Source organism: Hippoglossus hippoglossus, chromosome 5, assembly GCF_009819705.1.
Source record: "Hippoglossus hippoglossus isolate fHipHip1 chromosome 5, fHipHip1.pri, whole genome shotgun sequence".
NCBI lineage: Eukaryota > Metazoa > Chordata > Actinopteri > Pleuronectiformes > Pleuronectidae > Hippoglossus > Hippoglossus hippoglossus.
Window position 1 is genome coordinate 25,906,831 of NC_047155.1, and position 22,126 is coordinate 25,928,956.

Here is a 22,126-nt window from a genome sequence, read left to right on the forward strand (position 1 = left end):
TTGTTTTTTTATTTCTGTTATTGGTTTTTTTTACGTTTGAAGAAGTGGTCGCCATCTACTTCAATTGTATTGGATTCGGCTGCAACGCTGTTTACCCCTGATACTCCTAAAGTGTTTTGTGGACTCCAACACTTCACCCACCCCTCCATCTGCATAGTGGTCAGTAGACAATGAGTAAACTTCCATTTTTGGGTGAACTATCTCTTTAAGGTAATAAACCAATTAACACCAGTTGCAACACTAGATGGCTCCTCATAATTCACATTCCTGCATGAATTCAACAAAAGAGAAATGGCAGCATCTCCGTCCCTGCTGACGTCACGTGGCTGATTCAGGCAGGCGTCATCAGGGACTTTTAACTTGCACACGTGGTTTCCAGGTGAGTGCGGTCGCATGAGTTCCACCCTCTGCTACAGTGTCCACAGTGTTTGTGCAACAGGTCGGGACACGCACCGACAAACCCTTCCTCCGACAAGTGTGGACAGGAGCGATGACGTCGCAGTGAAGGAGCTCGCTCTACCAGCTGCTGAGCCTCAGTGAGTCTTGACATTTGCTCCACCTCCTCCGCCCTGAAGCTCCGCCACTGCGCCGAGGAGGCAGATTCTCCGGAGCAAGCGAGCGCACAGGAGGTGGACTGAACCCCCCGAAGAGAAGAAGCGACGATGGCTGAAAACAAGATGGGCCCGAACCTCCAGGCTGGAGCTGGATTCCTCGCCAAACGAGTCCAGAAGTCTCTGAATCGAGCTCAGGAGAAGGTGAGAAAACCAGTTTAGTGAAGTCCCGCTGTGTTCCATGTAACTGTGCACGCTGTAAACTCCACGCATTGTCTTTTCAGAGCTTGTTTTGTCAGCCAGCTTTATCTTGTGGTTAAATGGAATCATCAGGATCCCTGCCATACAATAAATCATCACTCTCCGTATCAATAATATACAGAACAGCTTGTTTCGAACACTTGTGATGAGGGTGTAACTTGTAGTCGACCCCAAACATGCACAAGCAGCATCTTGAGTAGAGTTTGAGTGTAGAAATAGTTTGATTTCACCGTTATTCAACTGGAAAGATAACGTTGAATAACAGACCTGACTGTTTTGCTCATAAATACATTGTTGTGTAGCCACTGTGACCCTCCCAGTCTGGGGCAGGCTACCGTTATCTAGGTCTGTAGAGAGTTGTAACTCAAAAATGAAATGTTTCAAGGTGACAGGGCTAAGTGAGAAGCTGTGATATTCACCATCTGGCAAATTGTTGATATGCAGACCATTCAGTGGTGCTCCAGGCCGTGTCTCAGGAGTTCTATTAACTGTACACATGTGTTTTTGTTGTGAAGGATCAATGCATGAACATCAAGTGTTGTTGAGTGCTGTACAGCCGTGAGCGGACACACAAGCTGCCACTTCCTGTCTGTGCACTTCCTCTCTCTCTGTTTGTGGCTGAGTTGTTAGATTTCACTCTGCTCCACCTCAAAACAGCAACTCCAATGAGTGGCTGCAAGATCGAAGCCTATTGTGGGGATTCTGGAATCTGGTTTTATAGCTTTATTTATTAGTCATGGAAACTGGGAGGATAGCCATAACGACAACAAGAGCCTTTGTTGCAGATTTAAAGCTGAAGGTCCTTGAAATGTGTCAGTCAGTCTTTCAAACTGCTGCGTGCAGTGGAATGTGAAGGACGCTGTAAGAGTGAGCCAAGTGGGTCCAGTTCAGGTGGACCACAGCAACACATGGTCCTGTATGTGGTGCAGCAGTGTGTCATTATTGACGGTGCCAGACCGAAACTCCAGTCAGGCCGATGTGTTCAGATAAACCCACACATTAGATTATTGCAGATGTATCGGTATTAGTATCAGTATCAGATTAGATAATCACTACACAGCAATGGCAGGAGAGAAAAAATAATGTGTACCTGACTGAAAAAAATAACCACAAAACCTCATGTAAAGACTGATGTATCTATGGAAAGACGGCCCTCTGTAATTTAATATTTTCAAATACCATGATGGTATGAAGTTGGACTGACTTAATAGAAAAAAGACCAGATACAACATCCATCTTTAGGAAGAATTTGCAACGGCATAGATTTATCCTCACTCTTGGTTATTTTCAGTGTCCTCTTTGCTTTGTTTCGGTACTTATTACGTATTTTCCTCAAATGTAAGTAGTCCTTCTGTGTATTTCATTGTACTTTGTGTCAATGACAACAGCAGCTGTATATGTGAAATGCACAAATGTTGGGTCCAACATAAATCAGCCAGGCCAACTCTCTAGTCTCCCTCTAGTAACTATTAATGATGGAGACTCATGTCTGACTATAATGTTGAGACTCACTTTCTCTGTTTTCTGCTCCTTAGGTCCTCCAGAAACTGGGCAAAACCATGGAGACCAAAGACGAACAGTTTGAGCAGTGTTTCCAGAACCTCAACAAGCAGCAGGTACACCAGCACCACCTCACCTCTTCAGTATAAGCAGGCCTCTCTGCATGGCAGCACTGTGCCATTCACACATTCACATTCCCTGGCTCAAATTAAGGTCATGTAAACCAGCTTTTTTATTGTTAAGCAGCTCATTTTTATCCCCCCTGACCAGAAATCTCCAGTTAAGTGGATTACTGCTCAGTTTGTTGTTGCGTTGAGATGCCATCCCACAGGTTCAGACAGTCAGCTCACCCTGGAAGATAGGAAATACTTACTAGTACAAGTTGCAACTCTCTCATTTTCTTATCAAATCTGCGTAAATACTGTTCGGTGTCTCTCTTATCTGTACATAAACTTTAACTTAAGCACTAATAGGGTCTATATACTCATATTTAAGGAACTCTCAATTTTAAGGACTCAAAGTTTGTTTGTTTGTTTAGCAAATTTCAACAACAAGGCAATTCAAAGTGCTTTACATAAAATATAAGTCATGACAAATTTTAAAAGCAACATAAGAAAGTACTAAAAAGAAGCATTCAAAAAGAAATACAAAAGTTACATAGAAAAAGATAATAAAATCTGAGTTAGTATAATTTAGTTTTGACTGAAGAGACTCGTCCCATCCGAGTAAGAACACAAAGTTCTTTTTACGAATTAGAAAATTAAAATCAATAAACTTCACACATTCTAATTGTATTACTCCTGAGGTATTGCTGTTATAGCCTTACTTGCTCTCGTCCGACTGTTTAGTTCATGTGCTAAACTAAACTTTAGATCGACATCACTCTAAAATGAGTGCACCGACTTTATAACTTTTTTCTACTTGTGCTACAGTTACGCTATGTTTTCCCATCCATCATGATCCCATCACTCCCTTGAGGCCACAGTATGCTGTGCAAACGTTACAGCTTCACTTTTAGGTTGTTCAGGGTTCACTCAGTGACTAAGGCAACAAAACAGCACAGGGAAACTGGCGGGGAGAAACAGGAAGGAAGTCTACGCGCTGACAACAGGACTTTCACTTCACCACCATCACCACATCAACTGTTTTGATTGTAATTTAATTCAAACTGTGTTGTCAGATTGTCTTGCTTTGTGTGTTGAGTATATGCAGCATAGATCTCCCATAGTGATACTGTAACAGAGGTTCAAATTTAACATCTTTTTGTTTTCTGCTTTGTCCCTTGCATCTGCACACAGGTCGATGGAATGAGGTTGTTCAAAGACGTCAAAGCCTACCACGCAGCAGTGAAAGGTGGGTTTTCACAACTTGTACATCATTTACGCTCACACAATACAGTGCCATCAGAATACCACCCTTTTGCTCAGCATACTTCGTGAAGAATAGGGAAGTGAATATCTTCTATTCTTGGATCCTTTGTTTCACTTTTGCAATTCTGTCGGTGCTGCTGTGTTATAGCAGTAAAATCTTGCCGTGAAAAACAGCCGACGCAGCATTGCATATAGGATTCATGTGCAAGAATCCATTGGGTTTCTGGTGTTGTCAGCTTCTGCTCCTGCATAGTGGGAGTACTCAGGAAACCAGTGTTGTTCTGACCTTCTCAGTGTGGGTGTAACTGTGCCACAAACCCTAAAAACAATACCACCACAAAGCTCCGTGTGCTGCTGATGCTAGATGATAAGTTGCTCCATGTGGAGTCAAGATTAGGTTATGAGATTTTTACACAATTACCTGCTCTTCTCCACAGCTGTGCATGAGACGTCCAAGCGGCTGTCCCAGACGTTGCAGGACATCTATGAGTCCGACTGGAACGGCGTGGAGGACCTGGCTGTCATTACCGAGGTATGTTCACCATGTAGAAGTGTCCTATGTCTCTGGGAGCCGGACAACAAATAATCTGATAACATCATTTTCATTTAAGCAGGTCAGGCTTGTTTTAAGGGAAATTACTTTTCACCAAACTAGTTTGATCGAGCATGACATATGTTTACCATGCTGACATATGTTTCCAGACCATACACTGTATCTAAAGATGGACCACTTCCCCTCATTGTACAAAAATGAAGCTGAAATATCTGACCTGCTGATACACATGCTCAACCAATTGCGAGTCAGTCTCAACTGTCAATCAGGATGTTTCACCTTGTTTTTATAGCATCAAATAACAAATAAAAATAAAACATATTAGAAACATAAACACTTGAACATATGTTGGAATATAAGAACTACCTAAAGTGATATGTGTTCTATGACTTTTGAGTGGGGTCCATCTCCCATCTGGGCTACATTCAGCCTGAACAAGAAAGAGCAAAACATTTATATAAACAAACGGTGGTGAATTGAACATCCTGTTGTGATACGCAAGCGTGACACCAAGCAGCAGCCATTTGTACACTGCCTTTTTAATATGGCAGGTTGTATATACACATTGCTGCTGATTGAGCAACACCTCTGACACACCCACCAGACGAGAGGAAACGTACGTCAAAGCCTGTTGCACACCAGCAAACATGTCCGTCACCATCAGCCCAGGAATCACAGCAAAATGGTGCAAAACGAGGCTTTGATTATACATGTAATGAGCTGTTTTAGCATAATCGCTAAATGCTAGTCAAGCTGCTGCATGGATAATATGTAAAATACAGAAAAAGAACTGCTTTTGTGGTTAATCACAACAAGACAAATGATAAATGGACATAGCATGTTGATATTTCTCTTTGGCGCTTCAGTTATTTAGATTAGTTATTTCACTACACTGGAGATAATAAATGTAACAGCTGAGGAATTCATTTGTTTTGACATAAAAGGATTAGAAATATCCATCTGCTAAGTTCAGTTGCTGCATATTGTTACTGAAAGTGAGCGAATGAGGCGTTTCACAACTGTGCACGAGTGATCCCATCGTCTTTGTGCAACATTCCTTTACTGAAATATTGTTTATGGCTGTGTTACAGTTAGAAAGGCCTGTTACAGTTGTACTGATGTGATACTGGCTGTGTCTCTTAGAGTGAAGACCTGCTAAGGAACGACTATGAAGAGAAACTGAGTGACCAGATTGTCCGCACAATGGAGAACTACACGAGCCAGTTCCCTGAGGTCAAGGTAACGTGACGCTCTTACGTTTGATGACACGTTTAAATGGCCCATCCAGTTTCTGGTAGAGGATGATGCTTTTACTGAAGTAGGACCGACGTCTGTTTTTCAGGAGCGAGTTGCTAAACGCGGACGCAAACTTGTGGACTACGACTCAGCACGTCACCACCTGGAGGCGCTGCAGAGTGCCAAGAAAAAGGATGAAGCCAAAATAGCAAAGGTAGGATTATTTTTATGGTACAGCACTGAAATGACGAGTCTCAATGTTTTTTTTTATTTTTGTTTTTTTAAAGAATCTCTCAAATGCTCTGTTACAGGCAGAAGAGGAGTTTAACAAGACCCAGAACGTCTTTGAAGAGATAAATAACGAGATGAGGGAGGAACTGCCTGTTCTCCATCAGAGGTACGTCTGACCGTGTGGAATTTTATTAATTAATTTCAATACCAGGGTTGGCCTAAAAAATCCAGTAGGGGTCCTCCTATAGTACAAAAGAAAACAATATTAACATGCCTGACATTATTCCTGACTGAAGCTGAAATCTGATGTGTAAATGTGCATTTAAGGGTTTATTAGTCCAGGCAGAACTTGTTACTGAGGAAGGTCACGTAGATAAACTGAACTGCTGTCTTCGTCTCTGTAGCCGTATAGGTTGCTACGTGACAGTTTTCCAAAACGTATCAAACCTGAGAGACGTCTTCTACAAGGAAATGAGTGTGGTAAGAGATAACACCCATCATTTTATTTCATCACTCATGTTGCGGATGTGAAGTATCTGAAATCTGCCTTGCATCAGTTATACACCAGGTCAATGATGAAGTTCCACTGAAGTGTTTATGTTGTGGTTTGGTTTTGCAGCTGAACCGTGAGCTTTACAATGTGATGAAAAAACTGGAGACTCAACACTCAGGGAAAGCTTTCATCGTCAAGGGCCTGGACAGGTAAGGAATTGTGGAGCTGCTGTTGTTTCCTTGTCTACGGTCACAGTGTTCACAACAAGAAATGTCTTAAGCAACACACAAGCTGAATGCAGCCTGACTGCCCACTAATTTCACAAACGTGTCTCTCTGGAAAATGCATATCTCATGAACAGTTGAACTTATTGACTCGGCACAGTTATTGACTAGTGTATTCTTAGTGGTCTTGGGGAGTGTAGTGCTGAGTTTAGGGCGATGTGGACACAAGCGGAATTATAGAGCTTTTATTTTTGAAAAGTTGTGAACTTGGGTCTTAAGATTGTGTCGGTTGCTTAACAAACCTCTGAAATAGCCGACATGCAATGTATGAAAAATAGCACTTCAGTAAATCATTGAAAGTTATATATATATATATATAAGCCACATACGTGAACAGTAATAAAGCAAATTCAATTAGATTTTATGAAAAACATTGACTATAAACTGAACACAAAGTTTTCTACCTTAACTCTGCACCATAGACTGTTTATAACAACGTATAAAAAGTGACAGTATATAGTTTGAGGAGGACTCACTAATGACAAGGAATCATTCTGAAATATCTCTGGAGCTTTAACACAGGACAAGAGAACAGGTATAGAACAGGCACTGCACTATTATGCACCGATGTGAACTCTCTTCAATGGCTCGTTAGTTTTACAAAATGCCTTGTTATGATCAGTAAAAACAACATGTACATTTTTTTTCTTCAACTAGTATGGCAGGCAAGACGAGGAAGAGAAAATCCCTGGTTATCTCCAATCCCATCCCCTGCAATACTGCGTTCCCAGCTGACCATGTCTCCATACACCCCTCCACCCAAAACGGAAAAGACGGCGAGCCCTCTGCTCAACAGACCCAAAGCAGCTCTGAAGAAACCAGCCCACCAGAAGAGGGCAGCGTCTCCTCCAAAGACATCAACTCGTCAGACTCAGATCTCAGCTCCAGCGGCACCAACACACCCCACAGGCAGTCGGTGTGTGAGAATGAGAACAGTGACAGGAGCACAGGGGGTCAAAGCCTGGAAGAGGTGGAGGAGCAGGAGGTGGCTGAAGCAGAAGCAGAAGCAGAGCTTGCTGGGAACCAGTCGGACGACTCAGGAGTGGGAGTCCAGAAGTTGGAGCCGGTGAGTCATGAGGTGTCCAATCCCTTTGATTCTGCAGACAGCGATGCCTCACACACTCCTGAGCAGGAGACGCTGATGGAACCACCATCAGAGGAGGTCACGCCCAAACCTGCACCGGTTCCTGCTCCTCGCCTCTCGTTCCGCTGCACTGACAGACCCCCTCTCCTAACTGCTGACCAGCAGGAGGACACACAAGAAGCAACATCCGACCAGGAGACAGCAGAATCTAAAGATGACTCCAGTTCCCACAGTCCACCTGGCTTCTTGTACAAGGTACCCAACTACCCTTTTTAAAGTGTCTATAATCAATATTTTTGAAACGATTTTAAAACACTGAATTTAAGTAATGAACCTACAGACAATTATCAGATGAATTTGAAGCCTCCTTCAGCTTGATAGAGCCTTAAAGTAAGTTGCAGCTCATTGCGTAGTTGTCAGTCCCACAACTTTAATGTTTTGGTTCACCATCACTGCTCTCAGTAGCAGTTTTCAGACATGAACTACTGAGAATGTCCTCACAATTGGGAGTTTCTCATGAGTTTACCTTTGCCACATGAACAAGCAGCAGGAGATTCCCCACTCAGACGCATTTACAACACAGACATCTCGTGGTCGTTCAGGTGAGGTGTGGTGCTGCAGGCAGAAGCAGGATGCAACGTATTGATTCCACTCTTGAGATCCTGTGTTTGTGTTCACAGCACAACAACACCAGTGTTGGCTCTTATCGTCAAAGCTCTGACATCTCCATTGGGGTCACCTAGTGTATGGCTCCTCTTTTCATCCTGAGATACTTGTATTTATTTTTATTTTTTTTCAGTTTTGTGTCTGGTGCGCTTTAGAAATGTCATCAGCACTGCTACTCGCTCCCGGTGAATCCACCGCAGTATTGCCTGCTGTTTTCTCACATGGTCTCATTCCAGAGATTTTACAAGGGGGCTGGCGGGACATTTGCGTTCTCACACACAGCCCCTCTGGGTAATGTCAGGGAGATTATTCGGAGTTCAGCGCAGATCTGAAAGCAGCTTTAGTGTTGTGTTCTGCACCAGGAGAACTCAGTGTTCACTGCCTGCTCAACACCAATCAACAGACACCCACAGTCAAAAATAAGCAGTTTGTCATGTTAATTTAAAAGGTGACGATATGTCCATATTGTGCAAAACGAGTTTTCATTTCCCTCAAGGGGTCAAAAACATCAGTGATGGTAAGTTCATATCTCTTGCACACAGTGGTATGATGTGGAGTGTTTAACTCAAAGCTCTATGGTTGTCCGGGGTCAAAGGGCTCACCAGATTACAAAAAGCTAAATATTTTCTCATTTCGCTCCAGTATCTCGACATGGAGACAGTTTGATTTAATTTGTCAAGGCTGTGAGATTCCAGTCTCTGAGGTCTCTGCCAATACGCAACATTTAAAAGACCTCACAGTGAAAAGTTGCAATGGGAACTACTGTGTACTAAAGAAATAGGTGACAGTGTGTTCCTTGTGTGTGTATAAAGGAGTGGCTGCTGAATCATTTGAATAATACCTTTTTCAAATCCATGAAAGCACAAATTGCATTTACCTCCTTTTTATTTGGTGGAATGGAAATGTACTGCAAAATCTGAAAAACATTCAATCATTTTGGTGAATTGACCTTTTAAAGGTAACTGACGGCCAGCGGTTTGATCCCAGTCTTTCCCATATGCGTGCCGAAGTGCCCTTGGGCAAGATACTGAAACCCGAATTGCTCCTAATAGTTATTGGAAGTCGCTTTGGATAAAAGCGTCAGCTAAATGATCTGTAATGTAATGTAAATTTCCAAGTTTGCATTGATGTGCCTTTCGTTTTACACCAGGGGGTGGCGCTAGAGAGCCATGCAGCATCTGAAGAGGGCCTTCTTCAGTTTGAACAGGGAGACGTCATCCTGGTACTTGCTGACACTCAAGAGGTTTGTTTGTGTTCTTGTTAAAGCATATCTCGTTTCCTGTGCTACCTCAGAGATGGAGGAGATAGAAGAAGACAGATTTCCTGTAAAGTCTGCTCCCTCTCACTGAATATGTTGTTCGGGTCACTACATTATGGGCATTTATTTCTCCGTCAGACCTGCACATGTGCATCCAGCTGTGGATTGATACTTCAAATGATGCATGAGATTTCCACTGCGGATAAAATGGATCTGAAAGCAGAAATTGTTTCATATTCAAATATTCTTACTAATAATCAGAAGTTGATTCACTAAACATCCTCAGGCTGAAAGCAGCTGAGTCAGGAAAAACTTGTAAAAATAAGTGGCATGTACATAAGTTGTAAGTTTAGGAATCCCGTCAGCTCCTGTCAAGCTTTAGTACTGGAAGAAACTGTCGTTGCTAAAAATGCATATAAATAACTGAGGGGTAAACTGCCCCATATTGTCAGTGTATTAATTGATAATGAACTTTAAAAAGCATATTTCAAGAATCATATCGGCTCATCAGCAAAACATTTGTTAAATGGTTCATTAGGTGAATATTAATTCCTCATAAAATAAATAAATATTTTGAATGTTATTTAATTCTTATTTTGGTTACATCAAATATTCTGTGGGACCAATTTCTAATTATATTTTTGAATGATTTAATTTTATATATTTTTAACATAATTTTATATTTATTTTCAACTGGATGTAATCCAATCTCCTAGTACCTTACACACTCATATATTCATGAATATCGAATGAACTGATACATTAACCATCGCTTGCTCTCAGGAGGAAACTCTAAGAAACTTTGGTGCCATTTGGGAGGAAATATAAGACACCGCCGCAGATTTCTTTGTCATTCTTTCATAAAGCAGGAAAAGTAAATTGTCAACATTGACTTAATGTCAGATCTGATTGTTTATTTGCTTCTTTAAGATCTCACATGTGTTTAATGTGTCTCGCAGCAAGACGGCCTGGTGAGGGGGATCAGGGAGGAGAGCTGGAACCAGCACACAGATCTCGAAAATCACTCTGGGATCTTCTTGGAAAAACTCATCCAGCCTGTTCAGCCAGAATGAGGCAATGGACACTCCTCCATCTGAAAAACGTTCTTCTTCCACACAAGAGTTGTGGTCTCTCTCTCTCTCTCTCTCTCTCTCTCTCTCTCTCTCTCTCTCTCTCTCTCTCTCTCTCTCTCTCTCTCTCTCTCTCTCTCTCTCTCTCTCACACACACTCACGCACGTACACACTCACACACATGGAGGGAGTGAACCCATATGTTTTGGGTGCAGATCCTGTACAAACAGATGAGCGAGTCCCACATGGTTACTCACATGCTAAGAAGTTGCAAGATGTGGAACAAAAGTGACTGAGCTGCAGAACATTTTGTAAGAGATGTTTGGAAAAGTTACAGTATTGACAGTATTTTACTCTTTTTGTATTTTAAATGTCTTTCTACGAAACACTGTGAAAAGCTTTTTTTTAATTGATTCTTTAACCCTGTGTAAAACTTCCCAATAAAGTTCTAAATAAAAAAGGAGGATGTAACTCTGAAGTTTTCATATAACCGTTTCTTTATTGTGCCATGTATTCATTTGATAAATCCAAGTGGAGACGACTCAGTCAAGAGTTTTGGCATTTTGTAAATAAAGTTGTGGCAGGACTGCAGATAAACAGCCTCGAGACAAGGACTCCAATGATTCACCAGATTGGAATGTGAAAATAATGTCAAGACCTGGAAACTGAGACTTGTTGACTGACTGACTGAGAAGTTTATGGAAGAGAGGTCTGTCTTGTATAAAAACATACTGAGCTGGGGCTCATGCCATCTAGTTTGGCAGTTCGGCTGTGTGGAAATGAGAAACTTAATTTTCTTACTGCAGATTATACACAGATCTACTGTAGCCAGCTGGTTAATGAGCTCACACCAAAGAGGGAGTTGAAGGATACGTGTGGATAAATGCAGCTATAAGGCTGCTCTGTTTCACGGTTGTTTCATGGCTTTTCAGACAGATTGCTGTGGTGGGCTGACTGGGTTGAGACTTGAGTTTGGTGTGGTCATGTTAAGGGCCAACAGCTGGGGCTGTCAACATGCTCCTGCACTAGCAAATCAATTAGCTGCAGTTCCTACATATCCAAAGGACTGACACAAGGCAGGACCACGTATTTAGTCTGGGAAACGAGACTAAGAAGAGACGATTACCATTCCTGTGGTGCCCGACACTTAAGTGAACACTCATTTCAAACAGACGGATCAGAACAATCGTGGTCACTGGGTTGAGCGAATGCAACAGAACATTTGTGTACCTCAAACGGAGAGGACGTGAATTCTGTGATGAGGGCAACTCTGCCACTTAACATGCCAAGTTTGTAGTTCATTGCTACACCACTTGCTAAGGGCCCGATCACATACACAAATGCAAAGTGAATATCATGGGTCAAAGCTTATGAAGTTGAACTTCACTTAAAGCCAAGCTGCGATTTGCCTTGTCCCAGAATGAAGTGAACGGGAGGCAAAGGTTCACCACTGAAGAGATTGTGTGAATAATAAAATACGTTTTTGTCCTAATGATGGCAATACATGAAGAGTGAATCGATCACAAAGCATCCACTGGGAGACATCAATGTATGAAGTTTCATAACAGTGCATCCAATAGTTTTCAAGACATTTTACTCAGGACCACTGATGTCAAACTCATGATGTCATGAAAATCAGAGGATCAACAAAATCTTCATCGAAATGGAAATTACACAGCAGTCCATCCTGTAGCCTTGTGATTCAAGATATTTCAGGCTACACCAGAGTGGTGGATCGACTGACAGATGTTAGAGATCAGTAACGCCATTTTGCTAGCAAGGCTAAAAGTCGGTGATTGAAAATAAAAGTAGAAATGCTTCTCTGGTCTTTTCTATGGAGATGTTAGATTGACACTTTTATTGCACCCAGAGCAAAGACATATTTACTATGAGAGTAGTGCTGGGAAGAGACGTTCACACTCTGGTTTATTGGGACTTGTTGATGCCTCTGGGTATTGTTGTAAGTTCCATTAAAAGGTGTTCGCTCATTAAACAAACATGTTTCGACACAGCTGATGGCAACAATCAACGTCAGCACTTTATCGACTTTGTGTCAAAGTTCGTCTTTCTACAGAAAAATTTACAATTTGAACGACCACTGGTCAACTCAATCGAATGATGAAGTTTGAGATGAGATCATCAAACCTCACTGAAACCTTCTATTTCAGTCATGATGCAATAGAACATTTTAAGGAAGTGAGGTAGCGATGATCTGTCAGGTTGCTGATGAGCCAAATTTGTGCGATGAGGGAGCAGACGTTGCCAAGACGTATTTCAACAGTAACTTTAATTCAATAGAAGTTAGAGGGAAGAATAAATGTTGAAACAAAGGTGTGCCTGGCGTGTCTTCTGTTCCAGATGAGAAACTGCTGCTGCAGGGTCTCTTAATATAGTAGTGAACCTCATTCTGCACCATTCCTGCTAAATGAAGTCACCACAGTGACACAGGCACTCGGTGTGTATAGTCGCCTGACTTGTGTTGGACTCTCTCTTTCCCCTGTTTGCTGAAAGCAGAACATGAGATCGATTCAAGTCGCAAAGTCTATGGTTTCCTTGTGATTCTCTTGTGAAATAACATCTGGATATTAAATGGTTTACAACCTACCTGGCCGGTGATTTACAGCTGTTATTTTTGCCTGTGGGAGCAGAGAAAACCTTTTCCTCCACCGGAACATTTTTCCTGAACACGACACTGAGATATTTACTACGATTAATTACTCTTTTAACTCACAGGAAGCCCTTTCAGGTGGTTGTGGGCATGGTTGCTGGTTTTTTAAATTGCCTCTGCATTTCTTATCGAACACAGAATAATGAAGTCATTATGTTGCCTTTCCTTCCAGAGCATTTTACATCTTTATCTTCCTCTTGGTTTCTTTCTCTCCTTCTTTCTTCCACGGTGACAGAGAAACCAGACACTCTAAATATAGACACATTTCACTGGAATATTTTTCAGGCAACCTGTGGGAATACACTGAAAGATCAGGACACAGGCAACCACAGTCAAGCCCACCTCTTTTGATAGAAATCCAGCGGTAACTGAGACTCTGTTATTAATAGAGCTGCTCCATCCCTGCGAGATTAATATTGAAAGGTGATATTCACAGTGGAGGATTCGAGGCTCCACTCCAATGTGAATATAATGCATTGTTATTTGTCTTTTTCTCAATGAGGGGCCTCTGTCTGGCTGAGCACATCACTCTGGGGCCTGTTTCTTCTCCGCCAGCCTCGTGCTTCTCTGCCCGGTTGTGGTGTGAGTGTGCGCTCGCAGCGTCTCGAGGGGAGTAGGTGAGTAGGTTACACAGGGCAAACTGGTGTATCTGCTCGGGTCCATTAAGGAGTGGTGTTGTGTCGACAATCCGGATGATAGATAAACTCGGATATGGTCCCTGGGAGAGCTATGGAGTTTCAACCACTGCTTGCTCACATTCCTCATCATTCAAACTCAGTGTGGATCAGGCTGATGGGAATGAGAACCAATCAGAACTTTCACTGCTGTATGTTCACGAGTGCATACAACTTCATGAATATACATGCCTCTGTTGGTGGTGGGGAACTATTAAAAGAAGGAAAATTAACTTAAATTTTGAATGTCTATATAGGTCATGCATTTGCACTGAGATAGCAAAAAATTGCAGAATCACAAAAAAAACATGAATGAGCTGGGGCACTGGCAGAGGGCATACTTCCTGGCTTGCACCCTATCATGCAATATCAAAGAAAGTGATAATAATTCCTGGTTATTCCTCCTCACCTTCTTAAGAGTTGTTGGCTGGAGCAAGCCCAAGACTGGGAAATACTGGCCTGTGAAGGCTCATAGTCCCATCACAAATTGCAATCAACACCCTAGGACCAGATCTGGTTTTCCAACACGCTGCATGCCGTCTACTTCGGACAGAACCCTGGGAGGATGCTGTTGATGAAGGGAATGAGAGACGGCAACTGAGGCTAAACAACAAAAAGTCTGCCCAGCTACAAGGGTTTTACTGCAACAGCCACCATTAGGTTGCTAAAAGAGCTGGGAAAACACGCACAAGTCCTGTGCCAGACCATAAAAGAAACATCACAGACTGCAGAACGCTGCAGCCAATGGCTCTGGATCAGGAGGAAAGACCCAACTGGGCCCCACAATGTTAGGAACACACCCAGGTCTGATCAGCCTGTGGTGGGCCTACCTTAGCAGAGGGTGTCTTGTAAATAAAAGGCCGAAACCCCCAGATGACAGTAAGTTACACAACTGAAGATATGTCACTAATACTGCTGGTGGTCATGAACATCTTCTGGTGGTTGGCAATTTATCATCAGACTACAGTGCAGGTTTAACCTCAGTGGGAATAGTAGAGAGGAAATCTTCAAGCTGTATTTCTTCCCGTAACAATATTCTTTTTCCTCTCCCCCCGACTCAGGAACAGTAGAGGTCAGGACAGGTCGGAGGTCAGAGCTCAGACACACAAAAACGTCCCTGGTGCCGGTTGTGAGTGAGTGTGTTGCTCTACGATACTTCAGCATGGTAGATGATTGCTGAAGCTGGAGGTCCTGGAGCTGAAGGATGATCCTCCAACCCACAACACCACCTTCCTGTGTGTTGTGCATGCATTCTTACTTCTTTGTATACTAGGTGCTCACACACAGCTGTTCTGTATTTTGGACCCACAATGAAATCATTATTATCATTATCAATATAGTGATTATTAAAACCTGTATTAGTATGATTAGTATTGTTATTACTGCCTCTAAGGTTACTAAAAGCTGTAAACAAAACATTAATATATTCCCACCAAATAAAGTTGATATAATGTAACAAACAGTTACGTATTTATACATCCAACAGACACCACCTAGCATTCCTTTGGGATCTATTTGCATTCATTTGATAGATTTAAGTCAAATATTGACAAGATTGATGTGAGCCTGAACCATAAACTGTGAAATGCAAAACCCTGACAATATCTAAAGAATTAGTTAGAAAGGCTGCAAGGAAAAGGGACTGCAAAGTCAGGTGATAGTTCCCTCTGGGTTTATCTTAAAGATGGACGACACGTCTGCTCCTCAAAAGTGAAGCCAAAATTGCTTGACTGCCACCTGGTGGCTGGCTGCGGTATAGATCATAAATTCCACCTCATCCAGTAGATAAAACAGGGACCAAATAGTCTAGCATACAGTATACGTCAAATAAATGTATCACAAAGATGGTTCCTGTCACTCTGATGTGTGTTAGTGTTCATTTTCCCAGTAAATTTGGTTTTAATTAGTTATTTGTTTGTTATTGTTGATTGACAGCTGACACTGACACAAGATTGGTTGAGCGCATGTATTGGCAAGAACTTGCGGCTTCATCCCTCGATCACTACTGAGCAAACTCCAGCTCCAAATGCACAAGATGGCAGCGTTCATATGTGGGATATTTTGACTTAATCTGTGGATAGTGGGAGGAAGTGGAGACCTGTCATCCTTCATATATGGTCTATTGTTTGTCACTACAAGTGTCATTTTTCACTTTAGACTTTAGAGCCGTTGTTTATATAAGAATACCCAAGAACCAACAAACTGGAAAAGCAAAGGAAAAGGCCATCTTGTTCACCAGTGTTTAGAACTACATACAGTATGTTTGTTTGAGATGGAGAGTTGCGTGAAATGATTGCAGGTTTTTTACTTGAGTATCCCTCTTAAGTGTTTAGTGAATTCAGGTCAACGTTAAATCTTCTATTGAGGTATTAGCCTTGTGTTCTTTTAGTCAGATCACATATTCTGCTATGAGTCACGTCAGGTCAGAACACAAGATATCTGATCCTCCTGAGCTGAGTCATGTCAGGCTTTATAAATACCTAAACTTTGACTTTAGCAAATACTCAGCAAACCTTCCCCCAAAACTCCCACATTCACAGCCAGGTTGTTGTTTTAATTGTGGTAATTCTGCAGCTTCCTGTGTGTGTAGGTGGCCTGGTGCATGTGTTTGTGTATGTGTGTGTGTGTGTGTGTGTGTGTGTGTGTGTGTGTGTGTGTGTGTGTGTGTGTGTGTGTGTGTGTGTGTGTGTGTGTGTGTGTGTGTGTGTGTGTGTGTGTGTGTGTGTGTGTGTGTGTGTGTGTGTTGAGAAGAGTGCTCTCTCCTCCATATTCTGGTGCTCAAGACAACATGCAGACACTTCTAGTAGGTGTGTGTTATGTCTCTTATCACCCTTACTCTGACATAATGGAGACAACCGTGCGTGCATATGTGTGTGTGTGTGGGTATATGTGGGGGATGGGTGTAAGTTTGGCTGTGAAAAGGCTTAAATAAAATCCCCCAAATGGCTGGCAAGTTGACCAGTGGAAAATGAGGGCATTTAAACTTTACAACCATCCACATATAACAAAAATAGTTGCTAAAAAAAGAAAAGCTGAAATAGGTGTTACAGCACAATTCTTTCCTCAGGCCTTTTCAATTAGCCTGCAGATGCAATTAGCACACAAGGTCTTTGAGCTTTTGCAGTTTCAGCACACTCACTGGAATATGCTCTTTTTCCACAGGCTTGAGCCAAATCAGGAAAGGTCAACCCGTGATCACTTTCTCCCCTTTTCTTCTTTTTCAAAGTAAGGTTAAGAGTCCACACCGCAGTATGAAACAGTTTATCACTGACTTCTCCAGGGTTTCAAGTCTAACGTGATAACAACTTTTGGTTTTTGGGCCAATGTTCACACTGAAGTAGAGTTGGAAAACCAACACACGACCGCTCCGCTGTTTGACCCTCTGTGAGGTTACAGGTGCCATTCCTAAGATTATAAAATGAAACTTCCTCTGAGGTGAGGATCCGTTTTCAATTTGAAACCCCAAATCCTACCAAAATAAAAATCTGATGCTTGATTTGGACCAAGGAACACATTAGCAAGCATTTGCACAAGTTGGAGACAAAGAGAAATATTAGCATTCCTGTGGAGTTGTTACTGGCTACCTGATGAGTATAAATCTAATATTAACCCTCTGCTTCGCTCTGTTTTGGTCTCCTCCAGCGCCAAAGAGAAAGTACACGAGTGTCTGCTTAATGCTCCTCAAGTTAGCTGGACATTCAATTCTGCCCTTTGGTGCTCAGTTAACATACAGTGAGTTTACAAATGCTTTACTGAAAGTCTCTCCCTGCTGCTGCTGCTAGAAACAGGGTTGATTAGAGCGGCGAGAGCAAATCGAAACAGTTATGGGCCATAAAACTAAAACAATGAACAAACGCTGAAAAACTCTGCAGAGTCAGGTGATAATTCTCTGTGGGTTTGTAACCATGAGATGCACCCTTGTCACTCAAACCACTGTTCATTTAAAAGTATTGATTAGTGCAGCTCTAAACTGCATCTGTTTTAAGTTATAACAAGTTTTTGACTAATTGTAACCACAGCTTCTTTATCTTCCATGCAGACTGTTTAGCTTTTTAGTAGCAAGTTCAATTTGCAAACCACTGTTCAGGAACCAAATCACAGATTTCCCACAAGCATTTGAACAAGATAGAAAAGGCTGTTTTTCATGTTTCACCACATAGCAAAATAAACAGGAATTACAAAAAACAATTGAGTAATATACAGTATATCTGTATTTGCTGTAGTTAGTTAACTTACAGCGGAGACCACTGTAAAAACTGATCTGCACTACATACTTTTACATGTTTGTTAAATGTTTCACACAACTTGTTGCAGTTCGTACTTCATGCCAACAGAGGTCAATAAAGGTCATGGATTGCTTGATCTCCATTGAACAAGAAACACCATATGCTAACGTTGTCCCCTGAGCGGCTCCAGGTCTTTCTCTAACAAGCAGGACACTAAATAACTTAGTTTAACCATCTATAACCTGAAGCTTTTATTGGGTACAACATAAAATGCGTCTTGTTTGTAATCAAGGAACTCATTTAAGAGTTGAATTGGTTCGATTTAACAGTGAGCTGAAGGGCTGGAAACAACTTTCTCTACATGAGACAAACTCCAGCACATTGCACCATTATTATTATGAGGGTAGAAAACTTTTGTATTATCAGCTTCCATGTGGCACAGCATGCTTCCTGTGTGCTGTGATTGGGCTTTTACAGATTGAAAACTTTCTTTGTCCAACTTCTGTTGCCTTTGGCTGGTAACACATCGTGACTCACATTTCTTCAGATTTGAGACCCTCTTTTCCTATAGACAACACACACACACGCACGCACGCACGCACGCACGCACGCACGCACGCACGCACGCACACACACACACACACACACACACACACACGCATGAGGAGACCTCCAAATAATCACGTCCTGTATGCCTGTCTGCCTGTCAGTTTGCCATGACAGCAGGTCTGCTTCCAGCAGCTGATGAGAGACAGAGCTGAAGATGGATGACTGGGGGTTTGCCAGGTTTAGTCACACTGAATTCTGTCGTGACTTGCAAGAGTATGTTCGAGCAAAACAACAACTCTGTATGACGGTAAGCATCCAGAGAAGATGTGCAGTTAAAGTGACCTGAGCTAGTTTGAGCTGTCAACGCAACACTTCATTTGTACCCAGGTGGTTTCTATCAGGACACCCACAGTTCAGTGGATTTGTCAGCAGTAATCTGAATTTCTAATGCTAAGAATCATTACATTCATCACCATGCTCTGTTTATGGGTAAAACAATCCCTTATTCTGTCTACTTCAGACTGGAAATTTAAAACACTTAATTGCACAGTAAACAGCATTAAGGAATTCAAGTTAAGTCAACTTCACATGTCTGGTTTTCATTTTCAGACCAAGTCAGAACACACGAACATGAGGTCCTCTGACTGAAAGTCTAGGGAATTAAAACAAAGAGTTGAAGCCATATCTACTGTGGCTTTGAACTTCAAAACAAAACACAATGCATCCGTCCAATCAGTGAAGAGCCTTGATCATAGTAGGTACCTATTAGAAGTTGATGCCTTTGTGATTTGTTGTTGTGTGTTTTGTTATTTGCTGGGATTTTTTGTTTTGATTCGCACTTCAGGGCAACTGCACCATAGCTGTTAATTCAAATAAAACTGTGTACAACCCTCTTCTGTTCTTAAATCTGGTGAGCTTAAATCTCTTATATTTGCATTACAATAACTCAGTCATAATAAGTTATCCACATTTAGCTCAGTTAACGCACATTTCTAAAGCAGGGAAACTTGTCTTTTTCTTATTTGAACCAGCTTAAAATATTTTACAGTGTAAATGCCATTAATGTCTGTTATTCAGAGTATCAAAAGTGACAACTCATTACACTGCTGCTGGCTCAATCACAATTATTTAATATGGACCATAAAATGGAGCACGTTATAAGTCTGAAGTCTTGTCAACTGCTGGTCCCATTTCAAGTCCCAAGCCTCGTCTCAGTTCCAAACTTGGTGTCAGAATGTGGCTTTCACAAGATTGAATGTCTTTTTTAATGTGCTACAAGGACAGACTCCTCCTCCTCATGCAACGTGACTGTTGCTGCACACAACAGACTGTAATTGTTCATCTCTGGAATGATTATTTCAATAAATGGTTACAGATTGTTGCTTTGAGCTAAACCTCATGACACTTTTGATAGAATTTTTTTTTCCCAGCACATGCTGATCCATTCATTGCACCAGGCTGCCATTAATAATAATAATAATAATAATAATAATAATAATAATAATAATAATAATAATAAAACAAATAAATAAATAATAATAATACAATTTATTTATATAGCACTTTTCTAAACAATGTTACAAAGTGCTTTAACAAAATATGAGAAACAGGAAATAAAAGCAATGCAAAGATAACTTGCAGTTATTAACATAGATCTAATTAATAGAAATGAAAACAGCATAAATAAAAACTTGTACCAAACATTACCAAAAGCTTTCACAAAGATAAAAGTTTTGAGAAGACATTTAAAAGAAGCTAGACATTTTGTGTGTCTGAGTAGATAGAGTTCCAAAGTGTGCTGGCTCTAATAACAAAAGCCCTATCACCCTTTGTTACAGACCGTGACCTGGGAACTGGCCATTACAGTACATACACTACAACAGCAGAGTTAGGAGGGAATTTTTTTTATGTGACACTGCACAAAAATAATAATGCATAAAATGCAATGTTGTTGCAAATTCTTTTTTAATAAAAGAAAACAAACTCATTCCATGGTTTAAAATACTGAGAATTAATGAATGTTTGGTATTTCAGAACTGATTATGAAAAATAATACTTATATAGTGTTTAACAGCAATTTGAGGGGAGAATTACATTTTTGTCCCAAAGGTGCTGAGAGGAGGTTTTTTGAATAGGGTTCATTACTCCTGAGCGGCTTCTCCTGATGCCATCAACCAGGTCCAAAGGAAACAGAATAGAATAACAAGAAGCTGCATGAATGGTTTCCCCTGTATATGTATTACATATCATAGTGATAGAATTAATGCATTAAAGGGATAGTTCACCCAAAAATTAGAAAATGTACTCCTTATCTACTCACCACTATGCAGATGGAGGGGTGGGTGAAGTGTTTGAGTCCACAAAACACTTCAGGAGTTTCAGGGGTAAACAGTGTTGCAGCCAAATCCAATACAATCGAAGTAAATGGTGACCGATTCTTACAACATAAAAAAACTAAAAACAACCACATACTGCTCCTGTAGTGTCATCCCAGCGTCAGTAAGCCTAAATGTCCTCTGATATCATCCTGTGGAGACACGTTCGTGTGTGGATCACAGTGAACATTAAACAGCTAAAAACATGGTTTAAACGACACTGTTTTGAGTCACATTTGAATGTCGGGGCTTGCGGACCCTTGGATGACACCACAGGAGCAGTATGGAGGCATTTTATGTTTTTTTTTCAGTTGTTTTATTAGGTCTGAAGAATTGATCCCAAGTTACTTCAATTGTATTGGATTTGGCTGCAACACTGTTCACCCCTGAAACTCCAGAAGTGTGTTGTGGACTCAAACACTTCACCCACGCCTCCATTTGAATAGTGGTGAGTAGATAACGAGTGAATTGTGATCTTTGGGTGAACTATCCCTTTGAGTTTTTGTGATACTCCATATTATCCTTCAGTCTCCAGCATCAGTCTGGTAAAATATGTTAACCCTCGTCTCGCTTGTGTTTTACAGCTTACAACATTATCGCTGGTAATATTGAAAGCTCCACCCCAAAGTGAAGTTGTAATGACACCCCCTTCTCTCCCTCTCCCTGACTCCCTTCTGCTTCTCCTCACCTCTCTCCACTCACTGTGGACCAGCAGCCTGTTGCAGCTGAAGGGGGACACATCCAGGACACTCATTTATGATTCCTCAGCAAACTGGGCCAATTTGTTTTTCTTTCCGAAAGGAGCAGCACGGATGATGTGTTTTGCGCTGCGGCTTTTCGATGAGAGAAGAGACGCGCAAGAGAAGAGATGTGCACCGCTGCTGGACCTTCAGCTTCCCGGGCACGGGGGAAAAGTAGTCCCTGCGCCGCGCTGCTCCTAGCGGCGGCGGCGGCGGCTCTCCTGGTGCAGCTGTGCGCAGCGTTTAACCTGGACACCGACACACGCGTCGTCTACACCGGACCGCCGAGCAGCTACTTCGGCTATTCTGTGGAGTTCTTCGGTAACTCGTCCAGGT

General features: G+C 41.7%; 2 protein-coding genes across 4 annotated transcripts in view; both read left to right on the forward strand.

Annotated features, from left to right (window-relative positions):
- Positions 1-319: 319 nt before the first annotated feature.
- bin2b (bridging integrator 2b) lies at positions 320-11,022 on the forward strand. Of its 2 annotated transcripts, XR_004613878.1 has the most exons (13): positions 364-755; positions 2,348-2,428; positions 3,611-3,665; positions 4,120-4,214; positions 5,379-5,474; positions 5,578-5,685; positions 5,783-5,868; positions 6,107-6,182; positions 6,322-6,404; positions 7,137-7,818; positions 9,380-9,472; positions 10,447-10,610; positions 10,664-11,022. XR_004613878.1 is itself a non-coding variant. In XM_034585916.1 (12 exons), the coding sequence occupies exons 1-12, from the start codon at positions 663-665 to the stop codon at positions 10,558-10,560; spliced, it is 1,662 nt and encodes a 553-aa protein (XP_034441807.1). In that variant the 5' UTR covers positions 320-662; the 3' UTR covers positions 10,561-11,022. The 2 variants fall into 2 exon arrangements, 1 of the variants encoding a protein (XP_034441807.1); XM_034585916.1 differs by having other exon boundaries at positions 320-755; positions 10,447-11,022.
- A 10,703-nt stretch (positions 11,023-21,725) lies between these two features.
- The window catches only part of LOC117761661 (integrin alpha-5-like), a 43,775-nt gene continuing 43,374 nt past the window's right edge, over positions 21,726-22,126 (forward strand). Inside the window, exon 1 of one of the 2 annotated variants that reach the window (XM_034585754.1) lies at positions 21,726-22,124. In XM_034585754.1, coding sequence (XP_034441645.1) covers positions 21,919-22,124 — 206 coding nt within the window. In that variant the 5' untranslated portion in view covers positions 21,726-21,918. The remainder of the gene's footprint in view (positions 22,125-22,126) is intronic. The other variant, XM_034585753.1, reaches the window with a different exon arrangement.

Bases quoted from the DNA above. Each gene is read 5' to 3' on its own strand.
- bin2b (XM_034585916.1), top strand. From the start codon at position 663: ATGGCTGAAAACAAGATGGGCCCGAACCTCCAGGCTGGAGCTGGATTC. The intron at 3,666-4,119 runs GTGGGTTTTCAC...TCTTCTCCACAG, and splicing joins CTACCACGCAGCAGTGAAAG to CTGTGCATGAGACGTCCAAG. The intron at 6,183-6,321 runs GTAAGAGATAAC...TTGGTTTTGCAG, and splicing joins TCTACAAGGAAATGAGTGTG to CTGAACCGTGAGCTTTACAA.